This window comes from Nipponia nippon, unplaced genomic scaffold (assembly GCF_047370975.1).
Source record: "Nipponia nippon isolate SJK-2023a ecotype South Korea unplaced genomic scaffold, ASM4737097v1 scaffold_1, whole genome shotgun sequence".
Classification (NCBI taxonomy): domain Eukaryota; kingdom Metazoa; phylum Chordata; class Aves; order Pelecaniformes; family Threskiornithidae; genus Nipponia; species Nipponia nippon.
The window spans coordinates 90766136-90783549 of record NW_028262290.1 but is presented as its reverse complement, the minus strand read 5'-3'; the positions used below and the strand labels follow the sequence as shown (position 1 = coordinate 90783549).

The 17414-nt window shown below is 47.8% G+C and overlaps 1 protein-coding gene across 3 annotated transcripts in view; it reads right to left on the bottom strand.

The window, feature by feature from the left end:
• The window catches only part of TNFRSF11A (TNF receptor superfamily member 11a), a 35954-nt gene extending 19262 nt beyond the window's left edge, over positions 1–16692 (bottom strand). For 2 of the 3 annotated variants that reach the window (XM_087761755.1, XM_087761763.1), the window contains exons 1-6: positions 15968–16220; positions 3295–3376; positions 2703–2828; positions 2027–2170; positions 796–889; positions 330–424 (exon numbers count right to left, since the gene is read on the bottom strand). In XM_087761755.1, the coding sequence (XP_087617881.1) occupies positions 330–424; positions 796–889; positions 2027–2170; positions 2703–2828; positions 3295–3376; positions 15968–16027 (601 nt within the window). In that variant the 5' untranslated portion in view covers positions 16028–16220. Of the gene's footprint in view, positions 1–329; positions 425–795; positions 890–2026; positions 2171–2702; positions 2829–3294; positions 3377–15967; positions 16221–16493 lie in introns of those variants that run through there. The other variant, XM_087761747.1, reaches the window with a different exon arrangement.
• Positions 16693–17414: the final 722 nt, after the last annotated feature.

Below are 17414 nucleotides of genomic sequence, written 5' to 3'. Positions count from 1 at the left end.
AGATAATGTGTGCATGGAAATCAGCAGGCTGAAAAAAGACAGAGCTGTAAATGTGATGGAGGTCATGGGTATAACAGCAATGCTGCTTGCCATGCAGTTTCAGTGGGAGGTGTAAAGCTCTGCTTAGTAGTGGACACGGGCCCTAGAGCTGCCAAGCTTAAAGTAATATTTAAAGGTTGGATTTTCCAAGAGCGCTGTCTTGGTCTACAGCTGCTCCCCATAGAGTCACCCACAACGGGAACGGAGTTAAGCCAGCCAAAAACCCTCATAAACACACCCCTCCTCCTCCCTGGTACTTTCTAACAGATAATCTGTATGAGGACACATACCGTCTTCTGATGGCTCAGGCATCTTCCGTTCTGCGCAAACTGCATCTGACTTGTCAGTCCCAGGCACTATTTCTGCCATTCCTAGAGCTGTACAGCTGAGAAAGAAAGACGAAGAGGCCAGGTTGACAAGGAGGGAGCTTGTCATGGCTCCTACACTCATGCAGAGTAGTACTTTCTGTTGTAACATACAACATTTATCCTGCATTTCTCCACCCTTAAGAAGCTCAGATACCTTCTTTATTTTCAGCTGTGTTAACTCAGCAGTTCTGTTGTTACTGCTCTCTCTTGCTCCCCACCAAGGAGAAATCAAGCTTCCGTGTGAGAACGCTTTTATCGCTGCACAGCCAACAGAGATGCTCTGTGCGCTCCGCAGACAGCCTGAAACACCCCACTGAAAAATGCTTTTGCCCAAGCTTCTCCCTGCCCTGTGGCTAGCGCAGTCCTTTTGCAAGATACAGGGACTTACTTGGTCCAGGATTTACACTCGTCGGTGGATGAAGCGACCTTTGAGAAGTAGCCTCTGGGACACGGTGTACACATTGTGTCCTTGTCTTGTTGCACTGTGTGTAGTAAAGGAAGAAAAACTTCATAGCTGAGTTTCCATGAGTTCTTTCCAGGTAAGGGGAAGGTGACTATGCTCCCCATACGCCCGCTCCACTCCCCCACCCCGCCCCACCCCGAAAACCTCCCTGAAGAGAGAAGGATTTTAGATTACATTAGAGCAACAATGACAGTCACATGTAAGAAGAAAAAAGTATGCTAGTCTCACCTGAGCACTTATCTACACGATCAAAATGAGAAATGACTGGGAGCCATTTGCAGTTATTGTAAAATAACACACAGCTATTATATCCTTCCCCTTCTATTAACTTCCTTGTGCGTCCATGCTGTGCCACAGACAGTAACGCTAACTGGTATTGCCACTTTTATGAAGCCACAGTAAACAAAATGCTGTGTCAAGATTTGCTAGACAGGAGAAAAAACAGCACCACTGTGCTCCAGGCCCATGCAGCATTTCATCCTCCATTACTCTATTATGTGCTGCTTTTTTGGGGTTCCTCGTGCTTGGTGCAACTCTTCCCAGTGTTGATTAAAACTCTGAACTTGACCATCTCTATTTTCCACCCACAAAACACCTGCATTTTGTTTTCGATCAGACTTAGGACTAAATTAAATGTCTGTAATAAATCTTTGCATTACAAGTCATCTAAAACAAAGAATACTTGCACTACCTGAAAGGTGTTAATCGCTTTTAACTTGCTTGTAATGTTATAAAATGGCAAAGCAAAGTCATTGGACAAAAACTGATTTCAAATCCGACCTCAGCAACAATCCCCAATGGACTGCTTCTCTGAATACTGGAGCAATGCATGTCCTAGCGACTCACAGTCAGACACCTCCGCAAACATTAGAAACGCATTGAACACCTTGCGACTATTGCCATGTCCACGCGCTATCTTGCAAAAGTCACTTGATCCAAGATACTATTTAAACTACAGAGGCAGAAGCCTTCAAAATGCGAAGAGTCCAGGAGGGTTATATGCAGTAGTAATGATAACCCAGGTATGCATCTTCTGTTGCCAGTCATCTGAGAGTCTAAAGTATCCTCTCTAACATCACAACCCACACGATGCTGGCCCCATTCTGTAGGCCTGAGCCAGACATTTCACTTTGTATGTTCCCTTTCTGTATCTTACCAGGATGCTCGACTCCGAATCCTGGAGCACATATGGTATTTCGCTGACAGCAGTCGCAGTCTTCATTCCAGTGGTAGCCCATCGTACAAGCACACTGCCGCTGGAACGTGCTGTTCCCTGGGCTCACTTCTCTCAAAGCTTTCCCTAAAAGAAAAAGCAGATGAGAGTAAAAATCTCTCTGATAATAAGCTTCAAGTTTATTAACCTCCCGTTCTGCCTATTTGCTTTGCTTGAGTGCTAGATGCAAAACCATTCACGTTAGAGGAAATGTTATCTTTGAAAAAGCATGGGAGACCCTTGATCGGCACAGGGCTCCTCGCTGATTGCGCTCCTGAGCAACACTTTTCCTTGTAGCTGCTGTACAAAATAAACAGAGCTTTTGCAAGGGTGAAACTAGCATGTTAGGAGAAGTGAATGCACAGTATACTGGGCAAAAGGACAACCTTTAAGACCCAGCTCACAGGAGTAAATGGCCCCAGTGAAGATAATCATTATCAGCAGCACGGAGACTATGGTCGCAGTGCTCAGCACAGGCGAGCTCCCTCTCTGCCAGGCTCTTCTGCAAGCCCAGCCTCCAGTGACGGCTATGTGAACAAAGCAACTTCCCTAGATCCACTTTCCCATCTTCATGCTTCACTAATTTGGATTAAAAGGTTCTTCAGTATGAACAGCTCACCTTGATCACATATTTTATGTAGTAAGCATTTATCTTCTTCATTCCAGACATCCATATACTCGTTTGGGCCACACGGCTGGCACATGGTATCAGAAGTACCAGTGCATCTAGCAGACATATACTTTCCTGTGAATGAGAGAAGGACAAGTAGGTCATTTGCAAGTTGCACACCAGCTGTCTAAGGAGCTTAGGGAAAATAACAGCTTGGCCTGACACTGCTGTACGGCTGTGGACAATCGTTTCTTCCTGCCACCTTGCCAGTTCCTCAGCCTGGCCCTCATTTACTGTGGCACCGAAGCATCCGTGAAGCTTATGGCCTGGGAGCAGTCCTATCTACGCGCACAAGAACCAAGCTGCTTTCTCTCTCCCGCAGTGGTTAAGCGCTATCCCAACAAAATAGCTGCTATGGCTTTTGCTGAGGTCAGCAGGACCACTCCTGCACTAGAAGGTACTCGTAAGCCTGAAATCATGCACCTGCGACCGTATGTGCCAACAGATTAGCAGTCACAAGAGCAAGCTGCCTACTGACCTACAGAGCTGTTTCTAAGGAGCTTTTCAGTTATGAAGCCGGTACAGCCCAGTGCTCACATACCTGGCTCACACTTTGTGCAGCACCGTCCAGAGTATTCATAGTGTTGCTCGCTTTCACACGGCGGAGTGATTTGTAGTGACAACTGGAGCGGAGAAGGAGGGAGAGGAGATGAGAACCAATATACCTGGAGAGCTTCAGACCTACCTAGTCACAGTGCTGGCAGAGAGGAGGAAAACTTTTCTTCTGTATAGTGTTTTAGATAGCTAAGCAGTAAAAATTACCCAACATTTATGACTTCAAAGGTGCTTTATAGACATGCTAAGAATATGTACTTGATGCTGTAGACACAGGGACTTGTAGCATAGGCAAGTGATAAATAAATAACAGTCCTGCAATTTGTCATGAACTTTTGGCCTGCTGTATAACCTTTTCTTACAGTACTCTATTATTTGAAATCTATGACTTTGAAACAATTGTAAAGAAAAAAAATTGGCATAGAGATACTTCTGTAGTCTCTTCCACAGATATGACCTCAGCCCATGACCTGGGCAAGTGACAGTTTTAATGTATAGCATTAAACAAACAAGTAAGGTGAACGATTTATACTCCTGAAAAAGAAGAAGTTCTCAGCTTCCCACTGGGATACACAATACTCCTGGTTAGCCCCAGAAAATATTGGACTTTAATTTTGCAGCTTTTTATGGCTCCTACTGTGTCCTGCAGAGATGGTCTCATGGAACTGAGGCAGCCATCCAAAGAGGTGATACAATTAAGCCAACAGCTTTTTCCCTCGCAAAAAACCAAAACCAAACCAACACAAACCACCCCCCCCCAAACCACCTGAAACTGTTACGTGGGAGGGCATCTGCAAAGCAGGTAGCAGCGTTGCCTCTAGATCTTATGGGCCTTTGCGTCCCCTCCCTGCTCTCGGCTGCCTGTACACACCGTGGTCCCACCCGCAGCCCAGCACATGCGGCTCCCTCGGCCAGTCTTCAGGGCATGGCTCGTGCTGGGGAACCTGGCCAGCCAAGCACTGTGCCCAGCCCCTTGCTGACCCTGCTATGGCTGCCCGGGAGCCTCCCAGCAGCCGTCCTCCAGGCCAACTCAACACCTTACAACCAGCTGTTGATCTTGCAATAGATAAAATGATTCAAAATCCAGCCTGTAGCAAGGAGCCCTTCATTATTGGATACAGTTGTTAAAATCTCATTGACTTGGAGAAAGCTGCAGTAAAGCTTCTGCTGCTGGTTAAAGGGAGCTTTTGTTATCTAATAGCATATGACAGCCCTGTGTCTACTGACACTGGTTTCCATTCCTCTACTTAGCATTCTCCCCTTGTTTCCTCCAAGTCTTTACTTCTCCTCTTTCATCCTTTTCTAGTTTCAGCAATTGCAATTTCTTTAAATAGAAAATATTTTTCCATAAGCACCTTGTCCTCTTCTAATGCTGGCAAGTGTCTTGTAACTTAAAGACAACCAAAAATGTCGAAATTTTTCTTTAAAACACCACCTTTTGGCTTGGAGTTTGAGACATGGGTTGGCACGTAACTTGTGTTTATCAAAACTGCACTAGCTGTGTCTGCAACAGAGTAAGTACCTCAAGTCAGGTACTTTTTGCAGGTTAGAGCCATTTTTTATCATGACAGCAATCCCAGGTCAAATTAAGAGTCCAGTCTTGCAAGAAATCTTCTGTTGTCTCATTGTTTCCTTGTCTCTTTCTTTGCATTCATTAGCAGTACCTTTCTTGTGATTAGATTATACGTTTTTCAGAACAAAGATCATGTTCTACCTTTGCGCAGCACCTCCCAGGAGGGGCACAGGATAACGATCAGTGCTGGCAAGGCGAGAGGCGGTCTAGGAAAGGGAAAGCTGGGCCAGCCTGGCAGCTGAACAGGGACACCGCTCAGTGCCCCAGGGGAAACGCTGAAAACACTTCTGTAATCAAAGGCACTTGTCTGTAAGGCACTTCAGGCTGCAACACTAAGCTGGCTAGCACGGGGATGAGGCAACATTGCAGGACCGAGCAGCAGAGGGAAGGTCTTGAGCAACTGATTCCCTATTCCCAGCCATCCGAAAAGGCAACAAAAGTGATGAGACCAACGACAGGTCCAGTTGCTCGCTCTTTGTAACAGAATGTCCTCTTCTTCCTCGTTTGCCCCAGTTTGATAGTTCCTCTTTAGAAGAAAAGACTAAAAAATTACTGAAGTGTCAAACAAGGGCAAAGTCATCCTCTTTAAGGAAGGATATGCAAATCTGCTAAAGAGCATTCAGCTAAAGGGCCTGGAATAATTTCTGAGAATCACAACTCAGCCTGAGGAGAAGCAGCAATCCCCTGGCGCTGAGGCTAGGGGAGCAGGCTAATTGCTGGGCTACCTTTTGGAAATCATTTCATACCTCCCTGTTTTACCATATAAAGAGGGCTATTGTTACAGTATACTCACAGCTGCAGCTGCATAAATCTACACTATGTCAATAAGTAGTCTCTTCTGTGACCATGTCCTTCCCCTTTTCACACAAGCCAATGCATTCACAGAGCTGCAGCACTCCCTCCTTTGATTTATGCTCAACAACATAAAGACGAGGCTCTCGGCGTCCACGTGCTAACCCCCACGTGAGCCCAGCCTCCTCGCGAAGGCGAGGGATTTTGGCCTGGTATGGACTGGCCGGACCTGCCGAGCCTGGAAGCTGGGGGGAAGAGAGGACACGAAGGGAAACAAAAGCAACCTGGGGTTTTCTTAGGGTGGGAGCCGATCCAGTGAACTTGGGCCCTTTTGCTAACACAGCTCCACTGAAGTCAGGTTATCCCTTGTTTAACCCTCTGCCAGGGGACTGTGCGTGTCTCATTGTCAAACTGTACGTCAGCTTCCCCCGGGGGCTGAGAAGTACTCGTGCTGCTGGCAGCGCAATGACCCGACGCGTCGCCACCACCAGCGCATTCCCACCGCAGTGTCCTTTTGAGACGGGGAAGTGCAATTCATTTTGCAGATGAGGAACTCGCACCCGGAGGCAGGCTGGCTTTACGGAGGTGACAGGAAACCAGACCAAGTCTCCCAAGTCTCACATTTGCCCTGTAGCCCTTGGAACATCCTTCCTCTCATCGGGCGCTGGCCGGTGGGACGGAGCGATCTAGCTGTCACTGAGCTCTTGTCTCGAGAGAGAAGGGGCCTCGATGAATGTGAAGATGTCAACCTCCTCTGAAGTGATTAAATAAGACAATAACCAGGCTGGTCATTCCTTTAATGGTCTCACTATTGGTGAAGCTGTTCATTAAATACCACCACCACATACAAATGAGGGCTTCAAAGAGCTCTAGGTATCCTGCGTAAATTTGTCACTTAAGAAGTGTGTGAAGCACACAAGTTTGCACTAGTTCCTAAAAAAGTCAGCTTTCCCGCTTGATTAACATTACCTCAGAACAAGTATATCTGACAGGCATAGCATCTAGGGGAAAAAAGACAAACTTCCTTTGGGCTTGGTGGATCTGGTTCGGTAAAGCATGCCAACACCTGCTTACCTTTAAGCACATGAGTAGCACCACTGACTTCTTCGGATAAACAGGCATGCTCATGTCAAGGTTTGCAGCAGGAATGTGTTTTGGTGTTGAGCTGCAGGCAGCCTTTTCAGCTTCTTCCCCCCCCCATTTGTCGAAAAGGACGCTAAGCAAGAGTGTGCTTGTAGGGTCGGAGAGCTTCGATGACTCAGAGCTACAAAGCACCACTGTGTTACTCAGACCTTGAAAAAACACACACACAGGTGCTTCTGAAGGGGGAACCAGCAGCATTCAGATTCCTGTCCTCAGGCTTAAGGAAATATTTATTCTTGGTGCCATTGAGCAATCGGATGGCAGCAGAAGCTGTGTGTCATGGATGCTAAAATTACTTGCTTGCTCAGATGAATATTCAGACAGACATTTCAGAGAAGATAGAGTTGCATGGGCCTCTTTCCTTTAAAATAAAAAATCTGGAAGAACAAGCTCGGGGGTTTCCGCAGTCTTTTTCCCATGTCGCTTCTGAACAAGAACCTGAGGCCTCAATGGGAATTGCTCATTACCGATAATCTGTTTTGCAGAATTTGAAACATAAAGGGACACGTCAAGGGGTAACTATCTTAAGATGACACCTTCTTGCTCAGTGTAGTTGTTTCTGGAGAGTATTCAAGTCATCTGTCATCATTTCACTGAGAAAGCACTTTTTTTTTTTCCAATTTAGTATTGCAGACCCAAAGTACCTACGGGAGAGCCAACTATGGTGTGTTCTGCCTTGCACACCACTTGTTCTTTATATTTTGGAGTCTGAGTTTATTCAGACCACTTGCTTTTGAGGTCCTTAGCCTTGCCTGCTGTAGAACGATAATATTTCTGTGGATTTGGGGCTTTATTTGCCTTTGTCAAGAGGACTGAGCTTTGACCAACATTTCCTGATCTGCAGTAGCCCCTGCAAGCACCGCACCCTGGGATCCAGCTAGGATGGCCTCTGCAGTCATCTGCTGCTCTTTCTCCTTCAAATGTGAGCCACTCCCTCTCCTCTCACACCGATCGTGTGCCCACAGCCCTCCAGCTTCCCACCTGATTTGGGTCAGCAGCATCACTAAGCAAAGCCCAGAGTTCTTCAGCTCATTGCCAGTTTCAGAGGCTTGCCTAAAAAATTATTTAAGAAAAAGACGAGAATCTGTCTTTCGATGGGCACAGCTCTGCGGCTGGTGCTCCCAGGAGCTCTATTGAGGCACGTAATAGTAACACGCACAGCGAAGGACTCTGGAAATTTTTACAATTGTGAATTTATAAGGGGAAAGAGGAGTCCTATGTTGAAGACTTAATCATAATCACATGGATACTGAACGCAACATTTCCTTCATAGACAGTCTTCGCTGTTGATAAAAATTCAATCAAAGCAGCACACAAGTCACAGCTGTGCAATTCCAGTTATTCGCTTGCAGGTCTGTAATTCATCACAAAAATCTTAGATTTTGAATGAAATGCTTTTGGTGATGTCAACTTTCCAGTGACCAGTAAACCACATCACAGAACTACCACCACGTGGTAAAATACAGCCGGGAAATGGCAACAGCTAAAAACTAAACATTATTTCACTCTTAAAAATAGGTCCCTGAAACCCTGCTAGAGCCTTAATACCTAAAGAGGCCAGAAAGAACACGAGGGATAAAACTGCATAAAGAGGTCAAGAGAAAGCTGTAACTTGCAGCCAGGAAGCTGGCAAACAGTGGTGAAAGCCCCATCCTGACTCTTGCCCTTGCCCCTCTGTGTTAGGGCGCAGCAAAAAGCAAACACCTGAGCAGCTGGTGCTGCTCTGCCAACGGGAAGGACCATTCATCAATCTCCCACCCACCAGAGTTATTTCTAGCCAGCAGACTACGTGAAGGAGAAGTGCCGCACTGACCACTCTCGCAGCGGGGCGGTGGGGGTAAGGCAGACGGGAACCTCAGGTATATCAGATGGGAGATGACAGAGGTGATAGGTGGCAGGGCTGAAATGGCTACCGACCAAACATGTGAATCAGCCAGCTTTCCTCTGTGGACTGAAAACTCGCCATCACGTGCACAGCATTCATCATTCAGAGACAAAGTCATCTTCATTCAGCAGTCAGAAGGGTACGCCTAACATTTTCATCAACTGGGCTGTTGGTAGCGTCTGCATGTTGCCGCCTTGGTCTGCACTTTGATGCAAAACCTCATGCTTTAACCTACGTGTCCTCACGGCCACAGTAATTCAAAGACTAATAGCTACTAGGTAGAATATTTTAAAGATGAATCAGAGAGTAGAAACCCAAAAGCCAACCAAACCAAAATATTTAAGAAGGCAGCTTGACAGCAAGACAGCAGTCCATAACAAGCAGAAATAAAAACTGAAGAATAATGACATTACCTAGATCTGCTTGTGAAAAGGCCTGTAAAGGCAAATTTCTTCTAGATTAAACAGGTGCACCAGCAGCACTCCATAGGAAAGCTTAGCAGTCTCACCATTACAGGTACGGTCCCAATGACTCGCCGTGAGTAACTCTACACCCATTCATGCTTAATTAAAATAATAATATTCAGAAAGGCACTAAAGACACAATCATTTATGTGGAGCATGCTCCTCTTGCATTTTAGTTCAGTGGATTATTTTTCTATGCTTCATCAGCTGAAGCTGAATCTTAATGAAGAAACGACCATGCAAGATTTCTTGGGCTAGACTATTTCTGGATGCCAGATTAAGGAGTTCAATGGGGACTTCCTATGCTTAAAAATCTCTGTGTTTATGTACTCCTTCCTTCCAGCATGCCACCAGAGTGAAACAACATATTAATCTCTTATGGTGTGAGGCGAGACCCTGCAATCCTAGGTGAGCTGCCAGGGAGAATGCGAAAGCTCATCATAGAAAAGAGGGGAAGCCTGCTTTCGCTGCCTGACGTGCTGTTTTGCTTCCTTCTCCTGGATTTTACCGTTGCACATAGAACAAATACTGAATATTCTTGCAGGCAGAAACGAGAAGGGCAGTGGTAGGGCTGTAGCCCTTACTTTGAACGATGGCTGCATAGCACGGATGCATGTAAGACCCACAGACCATTCTGCCTTGCTGTGAGTTATAGTAAGAATTGCATGATCGGACCTGCACCTTCTCCATCATGAAGGAATCACTGCCTTTATTAAAGGGCTCAGGACTGGGCTGAGAATTGGTTCATTTACTCTTTAGGTGTCACCACAAGGAACCAGCTCTGCCGGGGACTGTGGGCCAGTCAAGTCGGTGGAAATAGCCCTCCCTGATTTGAACGGGTTTTGGCCCATTTCCTTAAGCAGCCTGTTTTACTACATGTGGTATTACAGGGGAGAATTTTTTTTTCCTGTGAGAGCAGACTGAAGGAATCATCTCATCGTCCTTCCTACTGAACAATGAAAAGTTACTGAAGAACATGATGCTCATAAGGCAAAACTATTTGCTGTGGCAAAATAACATGCTCAAAATAGATTCCCTTGCGTGCTACGTAAGCAATTTTTAGGACTCCGTATGAACCTGGTAGCACATTTTTCCCTATCTGTATTCCAGATCAATGGGTTGCCTAACAAAACTTCACAGTATTTTTTTTTCCATACAAGATTTTTTTTTCTTTTCCCTCCACTTTGACCACTGACTAAATATATTCTGCACCCATCTGCAGTCACAAATGTTGTTCTTTGTCATTCTTGAACAGACCCTATATACTTTTTTTTCTTTTGGAGTAGCCACAAAGTGGTGAGGGTGAATGACCTCATTTTTTTTTTCCCTCCTTGGCTAATTGGCTCTTGCAGGGTGGATTAAACCGGCCAGCTCGGCTCTTTTACCGAACACAGCCTTTCCTGGTCTCTTTTATCTACATTGTAAGAGGCGAGCAGCCAGCGGGTTCTGCAGAGCTGAGAGGCGGCTCCGGGTCTCAGCTCTCCGCCTGCCCGCTGCACTGCCATCCTCCACCGCGGCCCCTGCCCCAGCGTCTCCGATAGAGACATCGCAGGGGAGAGGCAAGGAGCCACCATGAACACATTTGGCCAAGCGGTGAGGGGAACATGCCTCCGCTGCAGGGACGCTGGTGGGGTCACGGGCAGAAGAGTACCCGGAAAACAAGGGCGAGGGTTGGATGCTGCAGCCCGCGTGATGGCAGGCAGCCGGAGAGATGTATCCGCTCCCTTCCCGGGCCCGCATGGGCAGACCTTCCTGTGACTTCAGTGGGAACGGGATGGGGCTCTATCTGCCGTGATTAATGACTCTTTGGCTTTGTTTGCAGCCACGACATCCTAAGCGCTGTACAAACACCGAGGAAAGCCAAGCCCTCGGCCCAGAGAACTCACACCCTGAAAAAGCAAACAAAAAGAGGTAACCAAGGGAAGCACTGTGAAGAGCAGCTGAGGTGACAGCATAGGTATGGGACAAAAAACAGGATGTCCCAGAGCGCCAGGCGTAAGCCAGAGTTGCTCCTCTGGTGCAGTGCTGAGCCCTTGGCAAGGCACCACGTCACAAATACGATTGCACACTGTGGTGACACACAAGCAAAGAAAAATCTGGAAACTTCCATTTCCCCAGAGCTGAAGTGTCACACCAAACCCTGCTGCCACGGAGCAGACACAACAGCAGACTGCCCTGGGTGCCAGCACTGCCTGCAGAGCAGGACTCGCCTGCAGCGCACCCTGTGACTTTCAGCCATTGCTGCTCATAGAGGTCCAACAACAGTCCTTCGTCTACTACATGAACTTTGGACCATTTTCAAAGAAGAGCAAGTCATAAAAAGGGGCAAGTTCTTGCAGGCAGGCTATTGTGTTGTACAGACTGAGGCCTACCCAAGTCCATAGTGCAACCTGGTTAAACAGCACTTCATTTTTGTATTGCATTTGTAGCACACAAATATTTGCCTTTGTGCCTTCCATCAGTAATAATGAACCATTCTGAGAGCAGCTGCTTCTCCATGCAGGCAACGCCAACCAATGCACGCTTAAACCAGGGGGTGAGCAGCTGCAGCAGAAGCCAGCACCGCCTGGCAAGTTGAGTTTCCATTGAAAGGAAGGGGGCAGCCCGTGCAAGAAGCACAGTTGCAGCTGAGGACGTGATGAACCAGCCATCTCCATTTCCCTCTTCTCCCCACTGCCCGCCTCCAGTCAGCTAAACCAGTATCTGAAGCAACTACCCTCTCCGAGCGTCCAGCAGCCCTCGCACTGCAGAGCAGCTCCTCGCAGCACGGGGCGTGGGATGGAAGGAGGTCTGGACTCTGAGGTCACAGCACGTGGTGGCAGGAACCCTCCTGGCTCTGGTCACCGCAAACACCTCCTGGAGACCCGGTCATACGGGGAGGGAGCTGGCAGGGAGGAGCAGCGGGAGGACAGCCTCACCACAGGGCTTACCTTTTTGTTGTGTCTACACACGGACCTAGTACAGCAGGGTCTTCCGCCACTTGAACTCCAAGGGACAGGTGGATAAACATAGCAAAGTGACTCAAATATGATTCCTCTAAATAGCATTAAGGTATATATGCCAGAGGGCACCACTTTGAGGTTCTCATGATTTTCTACGCTGTAGTTATGCACGCACCCCTTTTACCGTCTGCATTGATTCTTGCAGAGCGGTCAGATCACATCCCACTTTTCTGAGCTTGAGGGTGCTTGGGATGACAGTAATAGGCAACAGAAACAGATCCTTACGGCCACAGCTAATCTCAGTGCTTGACCTGCTTTTTTTTTTTCTTCCGGCACACTATGAAGAAAGCCCTGCGCCATGAATGACATCGGTCAGTACCCTCGAGATGGCCGATAAGCTTTGAATTCTACTGAGTTGTGAAATGTGGTGAAGGTTTGTTTTGATCCCATTTGTGGGAAGGAAGAAATTACATCAGGAAGATGATGCTTAACATGAAAAGAGAAGCAGCAGAGGTTCGGTTTTATGTGCATTATATTCCTTTTATATGAGGTGCTGTAAGATTTTTCACATGTTCTGGGGGAAACCGCAAAGCAATGAAAAACTTTCCAGTTTCCCTTGCAGGAACCATTCCTGCAAGGGCATTTTGACACACGAACTAATTGAATTACAGTAACTTTGAAAACCATGCTGTTAACAACAGAGTAAATCCAGGAGTTTAGATTAGATATTGTAGAAGTTTTGCTTTACTGAGTGATTCCTTTGGCCCTGATCAGAGCAGGAATACTGGACCAGGAGAGCCCATGGTATAACACAGCATGGACATTTTTATGCTCTTTTTTCCCCCGTCTTATCATAAAGACTGTGTATTTCAGGAAGTTAAAAGATAATCTATATTTTGGCCAACATTTTTCTATATTACAAAGAATTCCAGATGCGTGTAGTGAGCAAACTTTCCCTATAAAGTCAATATTGCGGAGTAGTGGAAGAACCCATCCCACTGCCACACAAGGGAAGAAGAGTCCTTGGCGTTAAACCAGGCAACTCGTTTACTGCATATGTGCAAATGCACATTCTCACAGGCTTCAACTCCCATCTGATAGAAACATTTATGCTCTTCACCAGTGTTAAGCAAGGAAAAGGATGTGACTATTGTGTACAAAGAAGCTGAACAGATCATGCCTCAGAAAGCAAAATACCGTGTCTTCTGACAGGTGCCCAAGACGAATCACTTGGAAAGATCATCTTGTGGCTAAAGCACAAGACAAGAAGGGCTGAGCCCTGCTCCCAGCAGATCTGCTCCACGCTCGGTGTGTGACCTAGAGCAAGTCACAAATTCTCTGTTCCTGTTTCCTCTTTGGTGAAAATGATGACGATGATCATGTCTATTCTCAGCAGAATTATGAGTACTCATTAACTTACATTTCCAAGCATTTCTCATTCTTTGCAGGAAATACATTGCAAATAGCACTGCCCTACCACTACCCCACCATATTATCGACTCTAAACTAACACACGTGCGTCAGACAAACTTTAGCCCTACCACACTTACTCTCACAATATGTTCCATCAGAAAACAGCACTCTTGCAAGAAACCACTGCTAAATCAGTCAAGCAAAGCAGAACCTGAAAGGCTGGGTGGGAGCAGCATCTCTCCAGGCTTGCCTTGCTTTCACATTCTCAACTTGCAGGTTCTGCTTACTGTTGCAGACGGGATATTACATTAACAGGCTCTTTGACAAAGCATGGCTTATCCTATGTAAACTTACACTACAACTTTCCTGGAGCCCCCTACTATTTTCTACTGCTACTTGTCCAAAGCGTTGGCTATGGAAAGCTGCACCCTGTGCAACCACTTACAGACTCAGAATTAAGCACGTGTTGAATGCAGTGGAAAGACTTTACACATCAGCTCCAAATAAATACAAGTTCCCTGTTTTGCATCCTCTGAAAGGCTATGAATTGAAAGGTGAGAAATAATGAGGAGCTCCTCCTGGCTCCTACATCAGGGTACCCGAAACATGCCGGGAGCTACAGCATGGAAATCTGAATTTCCAAGGTTTGATCAAGAGTAGAGCAGGTTCCAGGCAATGAGGAGATTCCAAAGGGAACAACTACCCCAGACCCAAATGTCTCCAGAAGGAAGCAAATATGTCATGGTTAGTGACCTGGAGCAAAGGTACAAAGAACATTGAGGTCTGCTCATCATTCTGCATTGATCACAGTCCTAAACACCAAGGCAGAAAAAAAAAAAAAAGACAGATACAGAGGATACTAAGGAATGGGACAAACCACCTGAAAGCTATGATGTAAAAATCACTTCTGAAATATGCAGGCTCATTCATTTACATATGGAAGACACCTGAAAAGCAGCAATTTAAGAACAGCCTAAGGAGCAAGGGTGGACACAATGAAACACATGTTTTAGAGGGGAAAAAAGGCCTGTGTGGTTTTAGGCAACATATTTAGGACCAGAGATTCAGAGGAAAGGCTCTCAGGACTATGCGGTCAGACATTAAATTGTAAGCTGTAGACAGCAGAGGGTTTTTTGTTTTGTTTTTTATATTTTTTTTTTCTTGAAGCTGCACCTTGCTCTCAGGGAGCCCAGCCACGGCCCAGTTATAGCACTGTGTTGAGGGAAGCACTTCAAATGACACAACTAATCAAGAATAATGAGACACAGAGAAATACTAGAAGTTCAAATGACAGAAATACAAATGGTCACAAGGCTGCCAAACAGTGATTAATGGAAGAAATAAAGTGCCTGTAGCATGGGATTTACAAACAGCCTGCCTAAAAGGGTCTAAATAACCCAAAGGGAGAGGAATCGTTTTTAAGCTGTATAATTAGAAAAAGCAAAGCAAGATTCTGCAAATTTAAACCACTGGAGGAAACCCAGCGTACACCATTCACAAGGCTCAGCAAGAGCTGGCTGTAGAAAACGGTCTTTCTGAAAACAGGGGAAGACCAGCAATGATCGCAACCGTAAAACACGCTGACCATTGGCCACCTGGCATCGCATGAAGCTGCAAAAAGAGCACGCTCTGTTTGCAAACAACCGCAGAGCCAAACCTCACTCAGCTCTTTCCCCCTGAGAGGCAAGAGCTGCCCTTTTGGGGCAGCTGGCCTGGGATCGGGGTTTGGTTCCCGGCTCCATAAGGAGCGGCACGTGAACCTCCAAGCGAGCCACGTAGCCGGTCCGGGCCTCAGTCTGCCACCCCTGGACCCGGGGTCACAACGTCGTCCCGCCTCCCGGGGCCGCTCAGGGGTTGCCTGTGTTCGGGATGGCGGGGTGGTCAGCGCGCGGGGGGGACGGCACCCCTCCGGGGGAGGCTGAAAAGCTGTAGCTGGGCTGCGAGGACCATACGCGCTCGTCCCACGTCTGAGGGACAAGTGTGCTCATGCTCTCTTGAATAAATCTGTTTGGCAGGGTGGAGTCTGCCTTATTTTTACTCTACATGCAAATTATATCCCTCAACAACCTCGCTGCAAATATTTTCTGGTTTCTCACACCCTGCCCTGGGCAGGAGCAAGCTGTTTTCCCTGCAGATCCTCTGGCTTCCTTTGGAACTTTGGGTTTGGGCTATTTTGATTTTAAAGAAGCGAGAGAAGCTTGTGAGCCAGGGCGGGTTGCAGGGAAAAAAAAACACAAAAACAACCCCCAAACAACCAGAGGGGAAAAAAAAGGCAGGCGAAGCTGTTCTGCCAAACCCCGCTCTGCCAGCGCCGGCGGTGCAAGATGCCACGGGCTCCGACTTCGCCACCTCCTCCGAGCGACAGGCGAAGGAACGAACCTCCCTGGCCTGAGGTGCGACACCCGCCTTCCCCCTCCTCCAGCTCAGCCCTGGCAGCGCCGTCTTACCTGTTTGCCAGCGGCAGCGAGGCAAAGGAGAAGGAGCCAGCAGCCTGACGGGACGGGCATGTCTGGGTGTCCCTCTCGGCTTCCTCCTGTGGCTCCTTTTCCTGCCACCGAAGAGAAACTAGATCCTTCCAGCCGAGCCCCCGCGCCGCGGCAGCAGAGCGAGGCACATTTGAGCTAGCTACTTCTCTTTCTTCCTTTCCTTCCTCTCAGCTACACGAGGGGAGAATAGAGAAGAAGAAGGAGAAGAGAGAGAAAAAAAAAAAAAAAAAAAAAAAAAGGCGCCTGGCTGTAGTTCCCACAGCATTTCCTCAGACTTGACATGCAGGGTGTTGTTTTTTTTTTTTTTTTTTTCCCTTCTTCTTGTCCCTCCCTTTCCTTTCTCCACCCCCTTTTACAAGAAGTTTAGTCACCATGCCCACGTCCCTCCTCCTGCCGATGGGGACTGCTTTCCCGCTCCTCCGTGGCAGGGCCATCCAGCCACCTGCTTCCCGCCCTCTGCGCCCTCCCGTCCCAGCCCTCCTCTTACCTGGCACCTTCCCTCGCCGTGCATCGGCCCCGTAATTCCCTTCTCCTCCTCGCCGCCTCCAGATATTGCCTTACGCTGTCAGGGGACATCTTAGGCCTCGGCCGTACCTGGGATGGCCTCCCACCTCCCTCGCGCTCTGATCCACCCTGGCACGTCCACCCTCCTGCTGGCACCTACCCCCGGCAGGGGGGAAAGCCTCCCGTCCCGTCCCATCCATCTCTGCTCCCGTGAAACAGCCCTGCAGGTGCCGGCCTGGGTGCCGTGGTGCAGCTCAAGGCCCCCCGCCCCGAGTACTTGGCTTTGACTGATGGCGGGAGCGGGCAGGTGGGATTGCCGCCAGGGGAAAGAAAAGCGGAAGATGTGCTTCGGGAGCTCTCCTAAAACACCCTGTGCTGTGCACGGGGTCAGTCCCTGGCACCTAACTTGGGACAGCAAGTGCAAAGTGGCCTCCCACGCCCCCCCAAAACACAAGCATTGCCGACACCGCGCCGACACCGCCAACCCAGCAGCAACCGCTTTGCCCGGCACAAGAGCGGCTGCAGCTGATGGCGTGCCGCCCAAACCCGGGCAGAGCTCGCGACGCCCCGTGACTTGTGAAGGGCGCAGGACTCCTCTGTGGCGGGGCAGGACAGGGCAGCGCCAATTTACGGGATCCGAGGATCTGGCAGAGCCGATTGTGTTGTTACACCACCTTCCCTGCCTCCCCACGCTCACACGCTGCTGTGAAATAAGCCGGGAGCGTGCTTCTGACTTGAGCGAATAAGGAAGTTGTTCTTTCACTTGTGTATTTAGATTTAACCCTTGACCAGGGGGAAAAAAAAAAAAAAGAAGTTGCTCAGGTTTGCAAATAAATAAATAAATTCAAACACAACAGATGAGGTGGACGTGGGGAAAAAAAAAAAAAAAAAAAGTCCTTTACCT